This window comes from Cervus canadensis, chromosome 13 (genome assembly GCF_019320065.1).
Source record: "Cervus canadensis isolate Bull #8, Minnesota chromosome 13, ASM1932006v1, whole genome shotgun sequence".
Classification (NCBI taxonomy): domain Eukaryota; kingdom Metazoa; phylum Chordata; class Mammalia; order Artiodactyla; family Cervidae; genus Cervus; species Cervus canadensis.
Window position 1 is genome coordinate 27,710,481 of NC_057398.1, and position 18,624 is coordinate 27,729,104.

General features: G+C 46.5%; 1 protein-coding gene across 1 annotated transcript; it reads left to right on the forward strand.

Annotated features, from left to right (window-relative positions):
* Positions 1 to 1,070: 1,070 nt before the first annotated feature.
* On the forward strand, positions 1,071 to 17,093 carry LOC122451729 (chymotrypsin-like elastase family member 2A). The gene is made up of 8 exons (XM_043484643.1): positions 1,071 to 1,182; positions 1,448 to 1,536; positions 7,401 to 7,498; positions 9,286 to 9,414; positions 11,678 to 11,814; positions 14,420 to 14,565; positions 15,737 to 15,889; positions 17,079 to 17,093. The coding sequence occupies exons 1-8, from the start codon at positions 1,143 to 1,145 to the stop codon at positions 17,091 to 17,093; spliced, it is 807 nt and encodes a 268-aa protein (XP_043340578.1). The 5' UTR covers positions 1,071 to 1,142.
* The last annotated feature ends 1,531 nt before the right edge of the window (positions 17,094 to 18,624 follow it).

The window sequence follows — 18,624 nt, forward strand, 5'->3', positions numbered from 1 at the left end:
AACACAAGGGGCTTATTGCAGTACTAGGAGGACGTTTGAAATGCCACATTCAGCATCCTCAAGAAAAGGAGCTTGGAAATCAGACCAGCCTATGTTGGAATCCCGTTTGTGCCACTTTAGAAGCTGTGTCATCTTGAGCAAGTTCACTTTACCTCTCTGAACCTCAGCTTCTTCATTTGAAATATGGGACCTTTTGGTAGATTTCATAAGACTTAGGTTAGGTAAGACATGTGAGTGCATCTGCCATGTATGTTGGGTGAGTGTCAGCCTCCTTTTCTAAGAAGTTCCTGCTTTGACCTCATTTGGAAGTTATTGGAGAAGTACAAACTGCTGTGGTCCTAGAAGGAGATGATAAATACTCTTCAGCCATCCCAATAAAGCCCTCCGCAGCTGCCCATTGAGGCTGCCCAACCCCACCTGTTCAGGTCTAGTTTGTGTTTCTCCCATGTAAGCACATTTTTCAAATCCTCACCACAAAACAGACTGGGCACGCATTTCTCCCCTTGTTTCATAGACAGGCAGGCCCCAAGCCTTGAGACTTCCATGGCTTACCCTAGGCCACCCAGCAAGCCGAGGTATGGCCTAGAACAGGCTTCCTCAACCTCGGTGCCACTGACAATTGAGGGGGAATCGTTCCTTGTTGTGACAGGCTGTCCTGTGCCTTTGTGGGATATTTAGCAACATCTCTAGACTCTACCCACTAGATCCAACAGTACCCCATCCCCAGCCGTGACAACCAAAAATGTCTCTGGACGTTGCCAACTGTCCCCTTGGTGGATTATACCAGCACTACTGAGAATCACTGGCCTAGAACTGTTTGTTCAACATGCAACCTAATGTTTTCTATGAAAACACAACTCCAAGGACCAATATTTTTCTTCTTCTCATAACATATAACATAATCTGTTGAAAGTGGATAGAACCCATATTTCAACATCCACATTTGGCATCTTTTTCCAAGTATTTCCAGGGTGTCAATTAGGGAAAATGGAAAAAGAATGTTGGACACAGGCCATTTTTCCATTGGGCTTTGAGAAAATCCCCATCTTGAATTTTCCTAGTATATCTCTGTCTGATAAGCCCACTCATAAAACCAGGCCCTTAGCCAGGGCCACACATATAGGACTCCTTACAGACACACCATGATCAGGGCCTTACTGCTGTCTACGTTGGTGGCTGGAGGTAAGCCCTGTCGCCCAGAGGCACTTTTCCAACCTCCTGGTGGAACTGAGGATGGGACCTCCCTGCACCCACTGGGCTCAGTCCTGTGGTTGTAAGAAAGCTGGAGTGAAATTTCAGAAAAGTGCAACAAAGGGTAGGACTCTACCACCTGTAAGGATCCTTCCAGAATAGGAATTCTCTATTTGGGGGTTGGGAATTCAGGAAGTGTGGGGTAAATTGTTTGGGTCACTGCTTCCTGGGTTTACAACCCTTTCTCTTTCTACAGCTCTCAGCTGTGGGGTCCCCACTTACCCACCGCAACTGTCCAGAGTGGTTGGAGGTGAAGATGCGAGGCCCAACAGCTGGCCCTGGCAGGTGAGTCCCGCATACTCTACTTCTTGCCTCCCTGTCCTTACATCCATAACATCAGCCCTTTACCCTCCACCACAGGGTCTATTGCACTGGCAAAAATGAGGATTGGTGGGGGACTCAAAGGGCAGGATGGGGGAATTCCACAATAAAAAATACATTTCTGTGCCCTTGGTCAACCTTGGGGGTGGAAGGAGAGGGGCTTTCTCTAACGTGGATAAAGATCTGCCCTAGCCCACAAACCATCCACACAAATTCACAAATACATTCTTTCTGTTAACCAGTCAGATGCTTGCTTACAAATATATTGTTATCTGAGAATCCATTCATCACTCTCTGTTCAAATATTCCTTGCTTTCAGGAGCAAATCAGTGCTATTTTATGCAAATTAATTCTTGACTACAGGCAAATCGATGTTACCAATAAAGTAAATGCCTCCTTACCTTGAAACAATTCTAACAATAAGGTGACTAAAAATGCTGGGTGGGCACAGGCACAAATTACTAGGACCTGTTAGTGGTAGGACTCATGAAAGAAATATGTGAGGCTTCAGTTCAGTTCAGTTCAGTTGCTCAGTCATGTCCGACTCTTTGCGACCCCATGAATCGCAGCACGCCAGGCCTCCCTATCCATCACAAACTCCCAGAGTTTATTCAAGCACATGTCCATCGAGTCGGTGATGCCATCCAGCCATCTCATCCTCTGTCGTCCCCTTCTCCTCCTGCCCCCAATCCCTCCCAGCATCAGGGTCTTTTCCAATGAGTCAACTCTTCACATGAGGTGGCCAAAGTATTGGAGTTTCAGCTTCAGCATCAGTCCTTCCAATGAATGCCCAGGACTGATTTCCTTTAGGATGGACTGGTTGGATCTCCTTGCAGTCCAAGGGACTCTCAAGAGTCTTCTCCAACACCACAGTTCAAAAGCATCAACTCTTCAGCGCTCAGCTTTCTTCACAGTCAAACTCTCACATCCACACATGACCACTGGAAAAACCATAGCCTTGACTAGACGGACCTTTGTTGGCAAAGTAATGTCTCTGCTTTTTAATATGCTATCTAGGTCGGTCATAACTTTCCTTCCAAGGAGTAAGCATCTTTTAATTTCATGGCTGCAATCACCATCTGCAGTGATTTTGGAGCCCAAAAAAATAAAGTCTGACACTGTTTCTACTGTTTCCCCATCTATTTCCCATGAAGTGATGGGACCAGATGCCATGATCTTAGTTTTCTGAATGTTGAGCTTTAAGCCAATTTTTTCACTCTCCTCTTTCACTTTCATCAAGAGGCTCTTTAGTTCCTCTTCACTTTCTGCAATAAGGGTGGTATCATCTGCATATCTGAGATTATTGATATTTCTCCCGGCAATCTTGATTCCAGCTTGTGCTTCATCTAGCCCAGCGTTCCACTTACACTGACATAAATAAATATAGTAAAGTCTTTCTTATCTGACATGATTGGGATTGAGTAATAGGCTCAGTGGTAAAGAACCCTTCTGCCAATGCAAGAGACCTGGGTTTGATCCCTGGGTCAAGAAGATGCCCCAGAGAAGGAAATGGCAACCCACTCCAGTATTCTTACCTGGGAAATCCCAGGGACAGAGGAGCCTGGTGGGGCTATAGTCCATGGGGTTGCAAAGAGTCAGACAAGACTTAGTGACTAAACAACAAATTGAAAGGTTGGTTATAGATAAATTATTAGAAATCACATATATATCCTTTAAAACTTATTTTAATTGAAAACTTGTAAATACACATTAGGCACCAATCTATCTTGTATAAATCATCCCCACAATATATCATCTGTAATTCCATTTCTTTTTTTTTTTTTCATTTAATTCCATTTATTTAAAGTAGAGTAACTGACTACGAGATACTCAAGAAGCAATCTGACAGCCCTTCCAGATTGTGATGACCTTTTTTTCTCAGTTTTTCAGTTTTTTCATCTATGCCTAATTCACAGCAATGTTTTAAAATTCATGGTTATCTGGTCTCTTCCAAGCACTTACCTTAGTTTCCATGTAAATCACAACTATCTTTTAGAACTCATATTTCATTGATTACATATTTAATTAATATACATAATTACAATATGAGTACAACTGGCATACACAGGTTTGGGAGCAGAAAGGTTGAGTGGAGTGAGTTTACAACATAAGTGAGTGCTCAAAGTGCCCCATGCAGCCATCAGTAGGTTTCATGGAGGGAATGCAACATCCATTCATCTTCCCTTCAGTTAGGAGAGCTTCAGTCATAGATAGTGATAGACAATTTGCAATTTATGTATTGGATTGGCCACAAAATTCATTCAGATTTTTCTATAAGCTGTTACCAAAAGAAAACCCAAACGAATTTTTTAGCCAACCCAATACTTAGCTCTGTGTATTTTTGCCAGTTCTACTTTTCTCACACTTCCACAATATATTTTTTCTGGGAAGTTGGAAGAGGGGGCCTATACCTCCCGCTTAAGTAGAGGTCACCCTTGTGCTGAGAATCAATCAATGCTGCCTACCAAAGTATCTCCTCACCCTCTGGACCATTTGCTCCACCTCTGTACCACTTGCTGACACAAACGTATCCTTGCCTTGGGAACCAATTGATGCTAGTCTTAGAAGAGTCTCACTACACTTCCTGCTTCTGCTTCCCTAGGAGATTTTTTTAATCAGGATGGGTGGGCAGGTCAAGCAGGGTGGGGACCGGGGTGAGGCAAACGAGACACTCACTTTGCGGGCAAAAGTTAAGGAAGCACCACAAAACTCAGTAACCAAAATGAATTTTTAATGCAATATTTTTTTAAAAATCAAACTTTATCATAATGAACAAAATATCAAAATTTTAAACAAAGCCAATATTTTAAACAAATATAATTTGCTCTGCATTGGCTGAGAGGTCTCTTCTGTTCCACACCCATCTCAAGATAATGATTCTAGGTCACAATCCACTAGACACTGGAAAATAAAGTGCTAGATGGTCTAAAATTAAAGTAGGGTGTGTAGGACTTCCCTGGTGGCCCAGTGTTTAAAACTCCTCATCTGCACTGTAGGGGGCATGGATTCTATCTCTGGTCAGGGAACGAAGATGCCACATGCTGCAGGGCATAGCCAAAAAAATTAAAAAGATAATAATAAAGTAGGATGTGTAAAGTTTCCACACAGATTCTGGAGCCAGGCAATTCACGCTATGCCACATACTGGCTGTACAAGTGAAGCAACTCAATTTACCTTTCTCAGTGAGTAATATTAAAAATATATGGCACCGCTTATGATGTGGACCATGTTGTACAAATTTCTATTCACTGCCTTAGTTTATTCATCTGTAAAGTGGGAATAATGTGCTTCATGAGATTACTGTGATTGTGATGTGAGCTTATTTATACTCTGAGCTCAGAACAGTGTCTGGTATATGGTAAGTGTTCAAATTATTAGACATTTAAAGTGTTAGCTATTATGATTATTAATCATCCCAAGAGCCCTAGACAAGCATTATAATCCCCATTTACTAGACAAGGTAACTGGGGCTCAGCAAAGTTATATAATTGCCCAAAGTGACCCAGTTAGCCTGGAGAAAAGTACAGAGTCAAATTTGGTTTAACCTTTGCTCTTGTGGCCACACTTTGCTGCCCACAAATTATATGTTTACACATTATTTCAACTTTTCACATCGGCAGGATGATTTCCACCTATTTGGAGATTTTGGGGTGGGGCAACCTTTTAGGTATCTTTTTAATTTTGTCTAATTTTAAACATTGTTTTAAAAAAGTCAGTTAATCTAAGTCCCCTTAATGTGAAGCAAACAAGAAAATGTCATGGGGATAATCAGAAATGATGTTTGGATAAAAGTTGCATCACCCCTGCTTTTCCTCCCCAGGAACCACGGTCAGAGCAGGCAGTGCTCCCTGTCACCCCCTTCCTTTCTATTTGGCCGTGGTAGGAACTCCAAGGGGAAGGAGATGGGACAGCTCCCACAGAGACCCAAATGGTGCCAAATGCAACCACCTTAAAGTTCCAATCCACACCTATTAAACTATCAAATCTAAGTGGAAACAAGTTTTTCTTTAAAAAAAAAAAGTGGAGGAGTCGTCAGGGGTACACTTAAGTATTTTCGTATTCCTATGAGTGGATTTAGTCTTCAAGGAAAAACTGAAGAGCAATAGGTGACAAGTTCGGCAAGAGAGACCAGACACTTGCCCTGGTGAGTCCATGTTCATTCATTCACTCATTTTCTGATTAACTCACTTGTTCAATTTATTAAGGACCCACTATGAGACAGGAACTGTTCTAGGCACCTGGAATATAGCAGTGGAAATAAAATTCATGGAGCTTATGTTAAAGTGGGAGAATGAGACTATGAACAATTGAATGGGCAAATTCATAACATCAGGTGATGTTAGACACTATGAAGAACAAAACAGGACAAGAGGAAAGAACTGTGTGTGTCCATATGTGTGCATGGATGTGTAAGGATACACGTGTACACTTGTGTGGACATGAGTGTGCATACCCTTAGATAAGGTGGTCACAGAGAACCTCACAGAGAAGGTAACCTTGAGCACAGACCTGCAGGAAGTGAAGGAGAAAGCTATGCTAAGACTTTAGAGAAGATTAGTTCAGACAGAGGGAATAGCAATTGCAAAGGCTCCAAGGCAGAAATGAGCTTGTTGTGTTTCCAGAACCTCATGGAGGTCAGTGTGGCTGGAGCAGAAAGGGGAATGAGAGCCTGTAAGGTGAGGGTGGTCATGTAGAACCTTGTAGGCATTGTACAGTTTGGAGGTTACATTGTATGAGAGAGGAAGCCATGGGCAGGTCAGAGCAGAGGAGAAACATAATTAAGCTCACATTTTAAAAGGATCATTCTGCCCACTATTTACAGCGGGTTTGCCATTTACCAAGACAAGAAAACTTAAGGAAAGCACAGATTCGGGGAGTGGATGGTGAAGGAGTCTTTTGGGCCTAGAAAAGAGAACAACAGTCTCAAAGGCCCCTTGCTGAATCATCTAACTTCGGAGAAAACAAAGCATAACTTTAGTTCCATCCTGATGCTCCAGGCCAGCTGCATCTATCTGGGACTTATCACCCCCTGTCCGGAAACCTACCACCCCCTACACCCGCCCAGAAGACTTATCACCCCCTGCCCAACTACAAGTGTCATCTCAACAAAAGAATACTCAAAATATCCCACCTGATTGACATTTCCCTTATCGCTTCCACAAACCTCCCTATAAGTATGAAGCCTCCCTGATCCCTTTCGGCGCTCAGCCTGGTCATTAGGCCGACTGTCGCCCCTCCTTGCCTGAATAAAGGTAACCTACTTCTGTTGAGGTCGTCTTTCCTTTTCTGCCTCGCCGGAACCATGCCTTACAGATGGGGGGAGCAAAATTTTGCTTTACATATATTAAACTGGAAGAATATGTCCTGAAGAAATAGCTCCCAAGAAAGGAAAAATCCCAACAAGTAGCACTGCAGAAAGATATTCAAAACAATTACTTCCTGGACTTCCCTAGCAGTGTAGTGGTTGAGACTCCCCGCTTCCAACGCAAGGGGCGTGGCTTCCATCCCTGGTTGGGGAACGAAGATCCCACGTGCCCTGCAGCACAGCCAAAAAAATTTTTTTTAACTAGTTACTTCTTAATAGTGTTTTTATTTACATTTTTGACATTATATTCTATTCATCATAGATTTTTGTGTGTTGATTTTCTAAAGATTATTAAAATGTTATGTAGCTGGATTACAGAGTTTCTTCGTGCCCCCGTAGATTTTGCACCTGAGGCGAGTGTCTTGCTTACTCAGCTTCCCCTGCCCCCACTCCCGGGGCTGGGATCCTGCAGAGCAGAGAGCGTGGCCCTTTCAGCTGTGGGATCACCTGTGCTTCTTCCCAGGTCTCCCTGCAGTACAGCTCCAGCGGCCAGTGGCGTCACACCTGCGGAGGGTCTCTGATAAAACAAAATTGGGTCCTGACAGCAGCCCACTGCATCAGGTAATTGCTATTCCCCCGTCTCTCAGCCTGCTCACCCTACTGGCCAGCACTCATCTCTCAGAGTTAGAGCCCAGATGGCCCAAACCACCCCATATAAAGGAGCATCGCACATAACCACTTCCTTGGCCAAGAAATATGCTCTCTTTGATCTGTAGTTCAGTCTGTTGGTCAGTTGCTAGACCCATATATATGACATGGATTGACCGTCCTGTGCAGGGCACTGTGAGGGGACCATGGGGAGGGAGAGACCCATTTTCTGTCCTTTTGGGGTGAACTAGATATGGCCTCTGAATCTGGAACTGGGTTCCCTTGAGCGACTTGAATGACTTCTTCAAGTCTCAATACCATCACCGGCAAAAAAAGCAGATAACAATACTTGCAGTAATCGTGGTTTAGTCGCTCAATCGTGTCTGATTCTTTACGACCCCATAGACTGTAGCTTGCCAGGCTCCCCTGTCCAGGGGATTTTCTAGGCACAAATACAGGAGTGCCATTTTCTTCTCCAGGGGGTCTTCCCAACCCAGGAATTGAATCCATGTCTCCTGCGTTGGCAGGCAGATTCTTTACCACTAAGCCACCAGGGAAGCATCCATGGGTATTTAGTGTGGATTCAATGAGATGATGCATTAAATGGGCCAGCACAGAACAAGTGCTCAAAAAAAGTGAAACTAACACCATTATAAAGGCCCACGGGGAAAGGAAAGGCTCTGTGACATCCATTGTTCACCTGTCCTCTTCCTTTCCCACAGCCTCTGCTTAGCTTACCCAGGCTGGCGCTCACTGGAGTTTCCACTGGGCTAGTGAGACACTCTCATTGTCAGGGGTGGTCCCTTCTCTCCACCTAATTTACAAGTTCTGTGAGGTGGTGGGGGAAATTACAGAGGTCTGGGATTCAGGAGTCCTGGTTTTAGCTCTGACTTGTCACTAACGAGCTGGAGAGTAAGACTTTGGACCAGTTAGTCCTTCCTAAGCCTCAGGCTGGCTTCCTAGGTGGTTCAAGGGTAAAGAATCCGCCTGCCAAGGCAGGAGACGCAGGAGATGCAGGTTTGATTCTTGAGTCAAGAAGATCCCTTGGAGAAGGAAATGGCAACCTACTGCAGTATTCTTGCCTGGAGAATCCCATGGACAGAGGAGCCTGGGGGGCTACAGTCCGTTGGGTCACAAAGAGTCAGATACAATTGAGCGACTGAGCACATACACACACACACACACACACACACATGCAAGCCTCGGGTTCCCCATTTAAAAATAGGAAATGAGGAGTTAAACTAAAAAAAAATGGCCTTGGGAACTTCCCTGGTGGTCCAGTAGTTAAGACTGTGCTTCACTGCAGGGGGCACAGGTTCGATCCCTGGTCAGGGAAATTCTGCATGCCATATAGCTGTGGCCAAAAAAGATAATAAAATTTAAAAATTAAAATAAAAAATGCCCTTTAAGTCAAATGACTATGGTTATCTGTATCCATCTCACTTCCCTTATAGTAATATAGAGCTTATATTATTATAACTTTTATTTTATATTATAGTTTACAGTTGGCATAAGGTAGTGTAATTACTGTTTTGTTATAGTTATTATGTTATGTTGTAACTAACCGATTGCCCCAAGGAAAGAAAAATTCCCAGTGCCAACTAGTGGCTCTTGGAGCAGGAGCTGGTTTGGGTCTGCCAGCACTGTCCAGAGCTGGTCTCTAACCAGTACATTGACTGGAGTGTCCCAGCCCATAGGGCTCAGAGAGAGGAAAGGACAGCCCAGAGCTCACGTTCCCTGCCCGGCCCTCTCTCTCCCAGCTCCTCCAGGACCTACCGCGTGGTGGTGGGCAGGCAGAGTCTCTCCACCGATGAGTCTGGCTCACTGACCGTCGCAGTCTCCAAGTCCGTGATACACGAGAAGTGGAACTCCAATCAGCTCGCCCAAGGGTGCGTTCTGTCTGGGTGCACGTGCAGGGTGGGTTGGCAGGGACACAGACTGGGGGTGGGCTGTCTCACAAAAAAAGTGGGCGCTGTCCCATCCTTTGCTCCTTCTGTAGGGAGGGGGGAGAGGTTCTTGGCCCCAAAGATGCCTGGGCTAGGGTGTGACTCGGAGTGGCAGGGGGGAACCTAGATCTCCTGCCAGTTAAGTCTACAGGGTTCCCGTCCACCCCAGGCACACACTGACCGTGGATTTATTCTGTGCCAAACCCTGAGGACACAGAGATGGGTCTACAGGCCCCACGACTGGGAGTGGAATCCAAGAGCAGAGTGGGACATGGTCCTTCCTGCCTTCCTCCACCCTGTGCCTCCTCCCAACAAGATCTTTTAAACACAAAGATTCCCTGATGCCCTGCGAGGGAGCCTCGGTAAAAGACACAGGAAGCTAGTCAAGGGTTCAGAACTCTGCAAAACCCTAGTGATGGTTCCCCGACCAGCAGGGAGACTCTACTTCACCCCTCAACTTCTTAGACGAGCACATGCCACCCCATGCTCACCCTGAGCCTTTGGTGACCATCCGCCCAACCCATGTTCCACATACCACACTGGGTGCTGGATGCATAGAGGTGCACAGGCCACCGCAGCAACTCTCAGGGAGCCCATGGCCAGAAGCGTGGCTGTGAGGCAGAGCAGGGGGTGGTTAAGGAGACTGCTGGCTTAGATATGAATAACGACCATGTGGCATTGTTGGCATCTCCCCACCAGGGACAGAAAGTTATCTTCCCTTTTCCTGCTTCCCCATCACCATCCCAGAACCCAGAAGTATCCATCATCCTCTCCCATCCCCCCAAAGCACGTCTGCAGTTCCAGAAGGGCCTTTAGAAAGAAGAACCCCAGCCATCTCTTCAAATTTGCGTACTTTAACCACACACAAGGCCTCTTCTGCAGTCCAAGATGCCACTCCTGAATGACTGCCCAGAAAGCTCACTCACCAAATCTTCTGATGACTCTACGTCACAGCCCAGGAGAGAGCAGAGGATGCCCTGTGGCCGTAACTCTCCACGCTCTTTCATCTGGGCAGCCTGCTGTGGTCCAGCACTGATGATGGCTAAGAAAGGATGCAAGGAGTCCGTGAGTCATAAGTCAGTCTCTGCCCCCAAAGGGACTAGTCTACTAGATGAAACACACACAGATAAGACACTGGGAAGCCACAAAATGACACAAAATGTGTCCAGAGAAGCTTTAAGAGATGGGAAGGAGATGGCTGGGCAGAGAGGGGAGAGAGAGATTTTTAGCTACATATGGCCTCTCTGCGTGGCCTCTCCATGTGGCCTTGGCTTCTTCATGGCACAGAGGTTAGGATCCCAGAAAAGAAATCTTGAAAAATCAGATAGAAGCTTCATCTCTTGTCATGACTTAGTCTCAGAAGTCACATGGTGTCACTTCCTAAACATCACATGCCTCCCATCCCCAGCCAGGAGAAAGAAACTGAGACCCTCAACTCTCAGTGGACAAGGTATCAACATCACATTGCAACGAGCACCACTAGGTGGGAGGTCTCGTTGCAGCCATCGTGGAAAATGTGATCCGCCAATCGCTAAAGGTTTCCTAGACAAGGACATGAAACTCAAGGATAAATCTGACAGCAGAGCTCAAGGTGGAAGAGAGAGTGAAGAATAAAGGCAAAAAGTCCTTTCAGTCCGAACATCTGCTATTTTCTAAACCAAACACAGGAAGTACAAGGCCGGCATGGACATCACCAAACAATCATGGATTTATTCCCTTGCTAATCCTGGAAAGAAGCTCAGAGTCCTTGTCAACACAGCCTGCCAGGCTGCCCCAACTAATCCATCAGAGTGGACTTTGCAAGACAGACCTATTTGCCCTCTCTGTTTTAAACAGTCCCCTGAAAGGCCTTTAGGAATTTAGGGCTTCAAGCTCCACCAGGGACAAAATACAGTCCTGGGGGAACTTCTCCAGTGGCCCAGTCGTGAAGACTCTGTATTTCACTGTAGGGAGTGTGGGTTCGATCCCTGGTGGAGGAACTAAGATTCCACATGCTGCTGAATGTGGCCAAAATTTTCTTTTAAATGCAATCTTGGGGTTTTACCATAGCTGCTCCCGATCCCTCGTAACCCCAACAGAAGGAAGATTCAGCATCAGTCCGGCCGGGGACGGGGTTCAGTGATCCCAACTGGGGCTCGAATCAGAAATATAACTGGGACAGAACCAATCAACCCTCTGATTATGGTCTGCTTCTTTTCCAACCCAGGAACGACATTGCCCTGCTCAAACTGGCCAGCTCTGTCCCCCTGACTGACAAGATCCAGCTGGGCTGCCTGCCGCCTGCCGGCACCATCCTGCCCAACAACTATGTCTGCTACGTCACGGGCTGGGGAAGACTGCAGAGTAAGTGGGTGCTGGGAGCCCCATGGCTCCCAAGGGAGGGGGGCGATGTCACCCCTGTTCAGTCAGGGGTTTTCTCTCCACTCATCCTCCAAGGAGTCTGAAAGAAGTGCCTGCTGCCTTGGAGAAGGAGGATAGTGTAGACAGATAAGGGCTTCCCAGGTGGTTCAGTGGGTCAAGAATCCACCTGCAATGCAGGAGACGAGATGCAGGAGACAAGTGTTCATCTCCAGGGTCGGGAAGATCCCCTGGAGGAGGGCATGGCAAACACTCCAGTACTCTTGCCTGGAGAGTCCTATGGCAGAGGAGCCTGGTGGGCTACAGGCCACAGGGTCACATAGAGTTGGACACAACTGAAGTGACTGAGCACGCACACATGCACGCACATAGATAAGAATTCAGAATGCCTGGGTTCAAATCCCAGTTCCTCCACTCACTTGCTGTGTGGCCACCTGCAGATTGCTTAGCCGTTGTCACTGATACCATGACTACATGACATCTGGCATGGAAGTCCCTCCTGTGACCCAAAGCCAGAGCCTAAAATAGCATTCACCCCCTGACCTCAGGATTCTGCAGCTCCACAAAGGTCCCCCCTTCCCATCTCAAACCTCACTCGTCATGTGCCGCCTGACCTTGCCACTCAGACTCTGACCACGTGTGGGTCTCCTTTTGACATAAGCCCTAAGGGTCAGAAATCCAATGACAGTAAGGCACTAAGAAGGAGCAGAGGACTTGCCCTCCTCTTGTGAAATCACCAAAGGTCTGGAAAATTCTAGGAAGGCCCATGCAAATAAGTGGCTGTTTTTTCTCATAACGACAAACCTATGTGACACTTTTTTACAGAGGTACATCGACACACATGCACTCAAATTGATATCACCCTCTTGCCTGGCTTATCTGCAAAAACAGGACCCATGGACACTTAGCAGAAGTGAGAAGTGGAGATGTATCTCTTACTTATTGAGATACAAATTCAGTCGCTGGTTCATTTATCAGAAAACACCCAGGCAGAATGCATTTCACTGGAGGCAACTAGAGCCAGGGAAGGGTCCAAGTGCTTGATTTTATTCCCAGCTATCTTGGCCACTAGCTGTGTAAACTCGGGCAAGCTATGTTGGAGCCTCACTTTCCTCCTCTGTAAAATGGAAATTCAGTTGGTGAACATTAAAAGAGATGGGAAAATGCCCATATACTTGCAAAACGTAACACAGGTTAGAATAGAGTTAATTAGAGTGCTCTTGGGAAAACTGCTTAACTTCTCTTGGCTTCAGTGTCACTCCTGTCAAAATAGGAATAAATATCTATCATGAGGATTAGCATAGTATTTGAAAAGCCTAATAAAATGCAAGTGAAAAATACTATTAAGCCTGGCCATTAGTAGCAGTGGTGATAGTAACGAAAGTGTGATGGCAGTGTCATTGGGAACAATTAGGAAAGCTCTACTTTCAACACATTCAAATATTTTTTCCCAACCTGGGGCTCCAAATGCCAGCAGGCTCATTGTCATATTTACGGTAAGTGGTAGAAATCCATGGAGCCAACTCAGTCAAAAGGGGAGTTTGTTATAAGGATTTAAGAGATTCAGTGTTCACCTTCAGCCACGAAATTATAAAAAAAATGCTTACTCCTTGGAGGAAAAGCTTTGACAAACCTAGATAGTGTATTAAAAAGCAGAGACATCACTTTGCTGACAAAGGTTCATACAGTCAAAGCTATGGTTCTTCCAGTAGTCATGAACAGATGTGAGAGTTGAACCACAAAGAAGGCTGAGAGACAAAGAACTGAAGCTTTTGAACTGTGGTGCTGGAGAAGATGTTTGAGAGTCCCTTGGACAGCAAGGAGATCAAACCAGTCAATCCTAAAGGAAATCAACCCTGAATTTTCCTTGGAAGGACTGATACTGAAGCTGAAGTTCCAATACTTTGAACTCCTGATGCAAAGAGCAGACTCACGGCAAAAGACCCTGATGTGGGGAAAGATTGAAGGCAGAAGGAAAAGGTGGTGACAGAAGATGAGATAGATGGATGGCATCATCAACACAATGGACACGAGTTTAACCAAACTCTGGGAGATAGTGAAGGACAGGCAAGCCTGGCATGCTGCATTCCATGGGGTTCTCAAAGAGTCAGACGCAACTAAATGACTGAACAATGAGAGACTCAATCAAGGGCAGAGAGAGCCAGGCTTAACGAACAGAAGAAAATTGGACACTGAAAGATTGTTAGAAACTCAGGAAACACTCTCAGAATTTCTCTTCCTCATGGGTCTATTTCGTCCTTCTCTCCCTAGAAGAAAATGGTGGCCACTACCAACAACTCCCAGATTTATATCCTCTCTGGCTGGGATTTCTTAGTCCCAACCCCAAATTCCCAGGATAAGGAGCTCATTGGCTTAGCTGGAGACAGGTGTTCACCCCTGCACCAATCAGCAGTGACCAATTAACTGTGAGGATATAGTGTAGGCAAATTGGCTGCTTCCATGGCAACCCTATGGATGGAGGGAAGTAAGAGGGACCAGAGAAAAAGGGGCTGGGCATAAAATTCAGTAGGCATCCCCTACTTGCTTTTTCCCTTTGTCCCTGTAACACCTTCTCTCTTGTCTCATGCAGCCAACGGAGCTCTTCCTGACATCCTGCAGCAGGGTGAGCTGCTGGTTGTGGACTACGCCACATGCTCCCAACCTAGTTGGTGGGGCAGCACTGTGAAGACCAATATGATCTGTGCTGGGGGTGACGGCGTGACCTCCAGCTGCAATGTGAGTCCAGGAAGTCACCCCCTCCCAACAAAATGGAGCTGAAGGTGGGGAGAGTCTGTCGGGGTCCTAGACTCCATCCTCCCACCTGCCGGCAGAAGTGCTGGGAAGCAGCTTCACATGGTTGAGACCCTGACCTTTGCCCTTGCAGTCTCCAGAAAAGATGTTTTGAGATTCTCCTTGTAATAGTGTCTACCCTCTCACTGCTGGAAAGTCCTGCCTTGAGTTCCATTGAGGTCTCTCATTACTGTCATCAATCTTATTCTTTCCCTCTTTGTCGGAAGAGAGACAAGAGGACCTATTTGCTGTGTCAGGACCTTTCTGAGATGATTTCAAGTTTATCTGTTGAGTTAACCCCCTTCATGACTGTCGCTTCAGGGTAGCTACCACACAGCCTTTCTAGACACACCATCTTAACCAAACAGACTTGCTATGTGGTAGACTTTGCAGCCGAGTGAGCACAGAGCGGGAAGGAGCCTCCTGTGTCCTTCAGATCACACTGGAGACCTCTACTTTCTGCCCATGCAGACCGGCTCCCAGGAAACTCCCTCAGTGGGCGGAATCTCCCGATGGTGGTGGAGTGCATGAATTTCTAACTCAAGGACACATCTCAGCTCCTTCACTTACTGCCTGCACAACCTCAGACTGAGGGGGTTTGCTTTTCTCTTCAGTGAAATGGTGTGTGTGTTTGCCACTCAGTTGTGTCCAACTCTCTGTGACCCCATGGACTATAGCCCTCCAGGCTTCTCTGTCCATGGAATCTCCAGGCAAGAGTACTGGGGTGGGTTGCCATTCCCTTCTCCAGGCGATCTTCCTGACCCAGGGATCAAACCCAGGTCTCTTCCATTGCAGGCAGATTCTTTACCATCTGAGCCACCAGGTAGCAATACTTACCTCGTAGATTTTTGTGAAGATGAAATGGAATAAGGCCTAAAAAGTGCTCAGCACCATTCCAGACACCCAGAAAGAGCAAGGGCTAGCGCCTATCAGTATTATGGTGCCATCTTGAGCTGTGACTGCGAGGGTTGGCCTCAGGGAACTTGGCGACCCACATGGAACAATATAAATACACTGCCGAGGTGTAAAACAAGGGCTCTGAAGAGCAGCCCCTGCCCCTCCCATCCCCCTGCCCAAGCCCCCAGGCCCCTCCTGACACCACCCTGCTCTTCCCCAGGGGGACTCCGGTGGGCCACTGAACTGCCAGGCGGATAACGGCCAGTGGCAGGTGCACGGCATAGTCAGCTTCGGGTCCTCCCTCGGCTGCAACTACTACCGCAAGCCCTCCGTCTTCACACGGGTCTCCAACTACAATGACTGGATCAATTCGGTAAGAACTGGACAAGCCGTCAGCCCCGCAGGCCCTGCCCTGCTCCGGCCCAATGAGGGTCATGCCCACCTAAGTTCTAAGAATCCCCTCCCTCCTCCTGAGAGCTAGAAACTGCAGACCTGGGCAACCTCCACAGGGCTCCCCGTGGGCCTTGACAGTTTCTGTGTAAGTTGAGTGAAAAGGCACATAGAGGATGACTTTGTCCAAAGAGGTTGAAAGTAAAGATTACTCCTCCAGTATTAAGAGCAGTTTTCCTAGGATTCATGGAGTATTTTACTTTTCTTTATCTACATGTAAGCCCAGACCCCACTGCCCAATGCTACATTTATCTGCAAAGCCCAAAACCCAATCATCTGAGTCCCCCACAGACTTAATTATTGGAAACTAGTCCTAAAGAGCAGTGTTAAACCTTAATGACCCTGATTAAGTGATACATAAGAATTAGTTACCTCCACTGTAAATTTACATTTAATTTTATGTAGAACCTATGATGTAAAATATCATTGAAACTTTCTTAGATAATTACAGGAGAGGTAAGAGATTTTCAAAGGCAAAAGACTTCTTCTTGAATTCAGGAAAAGAAAACCAAAAAAGCTGAATCACATGTTCTGGGGTTACATGTGTGCTGTGCTGTGCTTAGTCACTCAGTAGTGTCTGGCTCTTTGTGACCCCACGGACTGTAGCCCACCAGGCTCCTCTGTCCATGGGGATTCCCCAGGCAAGAATACTGGAGTGGGTTTCCATGCCCTCCTCCAGGGTATCCTCCCAACCCAGGGATCGAACACAGGTTTCCTGCACTGCAGGCAGATTCTTTACCATCTGAGCCACCCGGGAAGCCTTGGTTATATATTCAAAAAGCCATATCTGTGTTAATGGGGAAAGGTCTATTATAGGTTATTTTATAGCCCAAAGTAACAAGACTAATATATGTTATTTTATTAGCTGGTAGATAAAATTTTTATAAATGTAATCAATGCTTGTTTATAGTGGTAGAATTTTTCATTAAAATCAAACAAGTTTAAAAAATAATAAAAAATAAACCAAAGGGTCCCCCAGATATTTTGTAGGGTGACCAATCATCTCAATTCGCCCTGGACTGGGTTTCCTGGGATGCAGGACTTTGTGTTTCAGACCAAGACAGTCCAGGAGCTGAGTTGGTCCCACTACAACTGTGACTGTGTCCCCAAAGAGCTTGATCCTGTGAGCACAAAATCAGTTCCTCACAAACTTCCAAACCAGCTCAATTCCTATTTTTTTAAAACAATGAATAAACATTCATTCATAATGGAAACCAGAAAAAATTGTATTTAAAAAAAAACAAAAAAAAAAACTAGCATCAATCTTGGGAGCCGCCATGGATATAATCAACAGTAGGTGGAAACAGCCAGAACATGGAGAGATGTCACAAGAAGGGCAAGCCTGGGGGTTACCTGGGGGAGGAATAAGGTGTCATGCCTGATGATGGATGTTTGGGAGAGGGGGGACGAGGACACTGTGCTGATTGGGGGCAATTTTTTTTTTCCTTGTTTGCGCTGGGTCTTCCTTGCTATGCACAGGCTTCCTGTAGTTGCAGGGAGCTGGGGCTACTCTCCAGTTGTGATGTGAGAGTTTCTCATTGCAGTGGCTTCTCTTGTTGCAGAGCATGGGCTCCAGCAGTTGCAGCACATGGGTGTAGTTGCCTCTCGGCATGTGAAATCTTCCTGGACCAGAGATCGAACTCATGTCCCCTTGCATTGGCAGGGGGGCACTTTTTTACCCACCCCCCAGCATTGCCACCACCTCAGTTTGCTCTTCTGTAAAATGGGACTTGAACTAGATCAACACTCACTCACTCTTTTAGGAGACAGAACAAGTGGGAGTTGTAGTGTCAGTGCGCTCAAAGAAGGGAAAGTTGGCATCTGATTTCATTATTTTAAGTTGAATTTACGGAGAGCTGTTTAATTAAACCAAACCAACACTCCATTATAAAATCAAATATGACACCACAGCCGTGAGCATGCGGTCCCAGGAGGAAGACAGCACTGTCAAATGGGCACTGTCAAAGCAAGCAGGTGGCTGTCTCCGAGTTTTCCCATTAATACTTGCCGGCTCCTTGCTCATTTGTCTGTCTGTTGGCGTTTCCTTTGCCAACAAGTGGTTATAGGCACCAGAGGCTCCAGAAAAGTTTGTTGGAGAAAAATGTAAAATCAAGAAGAGAGTGAGTGGCCATTAATTTACAAGATTTTTTTCAGTCAACTGGGGAAAAACTATGATCTCATCTTGGCAGAGGAAAACCCGAGTGCAACTTTGGAGGTGCCACCAGCATTTCAAAGGAGCCTGGCCCAAGATGGATTAGACGGGAGGATAAGTAGGGTGTTTTCCAGCCAAATCCGGGGATGCTCTCCAGCCCCAGCTGCTGTGAGTCACCAGGCAGCTGGCCTTGGCAGCACCTCGGGGGCCCCAACCAGGGACCGGGAGCAATTGTCCTGTCTTCTGGTCCCAATATCAGCTGTTCCCAGCCACGGACACACGCACAACAGAGCAGGCCTCTGCTGACAGCCTGGCCAGATGTCAGAGGGAATCAACAGGGAAAACAGGGCTTGCGAGGCAGCTGGGCAAGGCTCCTGCGTTCCCGGGACAGCAGTCAGGGTAGGCACATGTGTCCGTGACAGGTTCCAGGAGCAGCAGAGCCAAGCTGCCAGCTGTCCTCTGGGGGAGGTCACCCCAGCAACTGCAGAGGGGCCAGGGGAACCTTG

What these genes read in the sequence shown, in the direction of transcription:
- LOC122451729 (XM_043484643.1), top strand. Translation starts at nt 1,143, where the DNA reads ATGATCAGGGCCTTACTGCTGTCTACGTTGGTGGCTGGAG. An exon ending in TCCAATCAGCTCGCCCAAGG is followed by an intron (nt 9,415 to 11,677) that starts GTGCGTTCTGTC and finishes TTTCCAACCCAG; the next exon opens with GAACGACATTGCCCTGCTCA. An exon ending in GCGTGACCTCCAGCTGCAAT is followed by an intron (nt 14,566 to 15,736) that starts GTGAGTCCAGGA and finishes GCTCTTCCCCAG; the next exon opens with GGGGACTCCGGTGGGCCACT.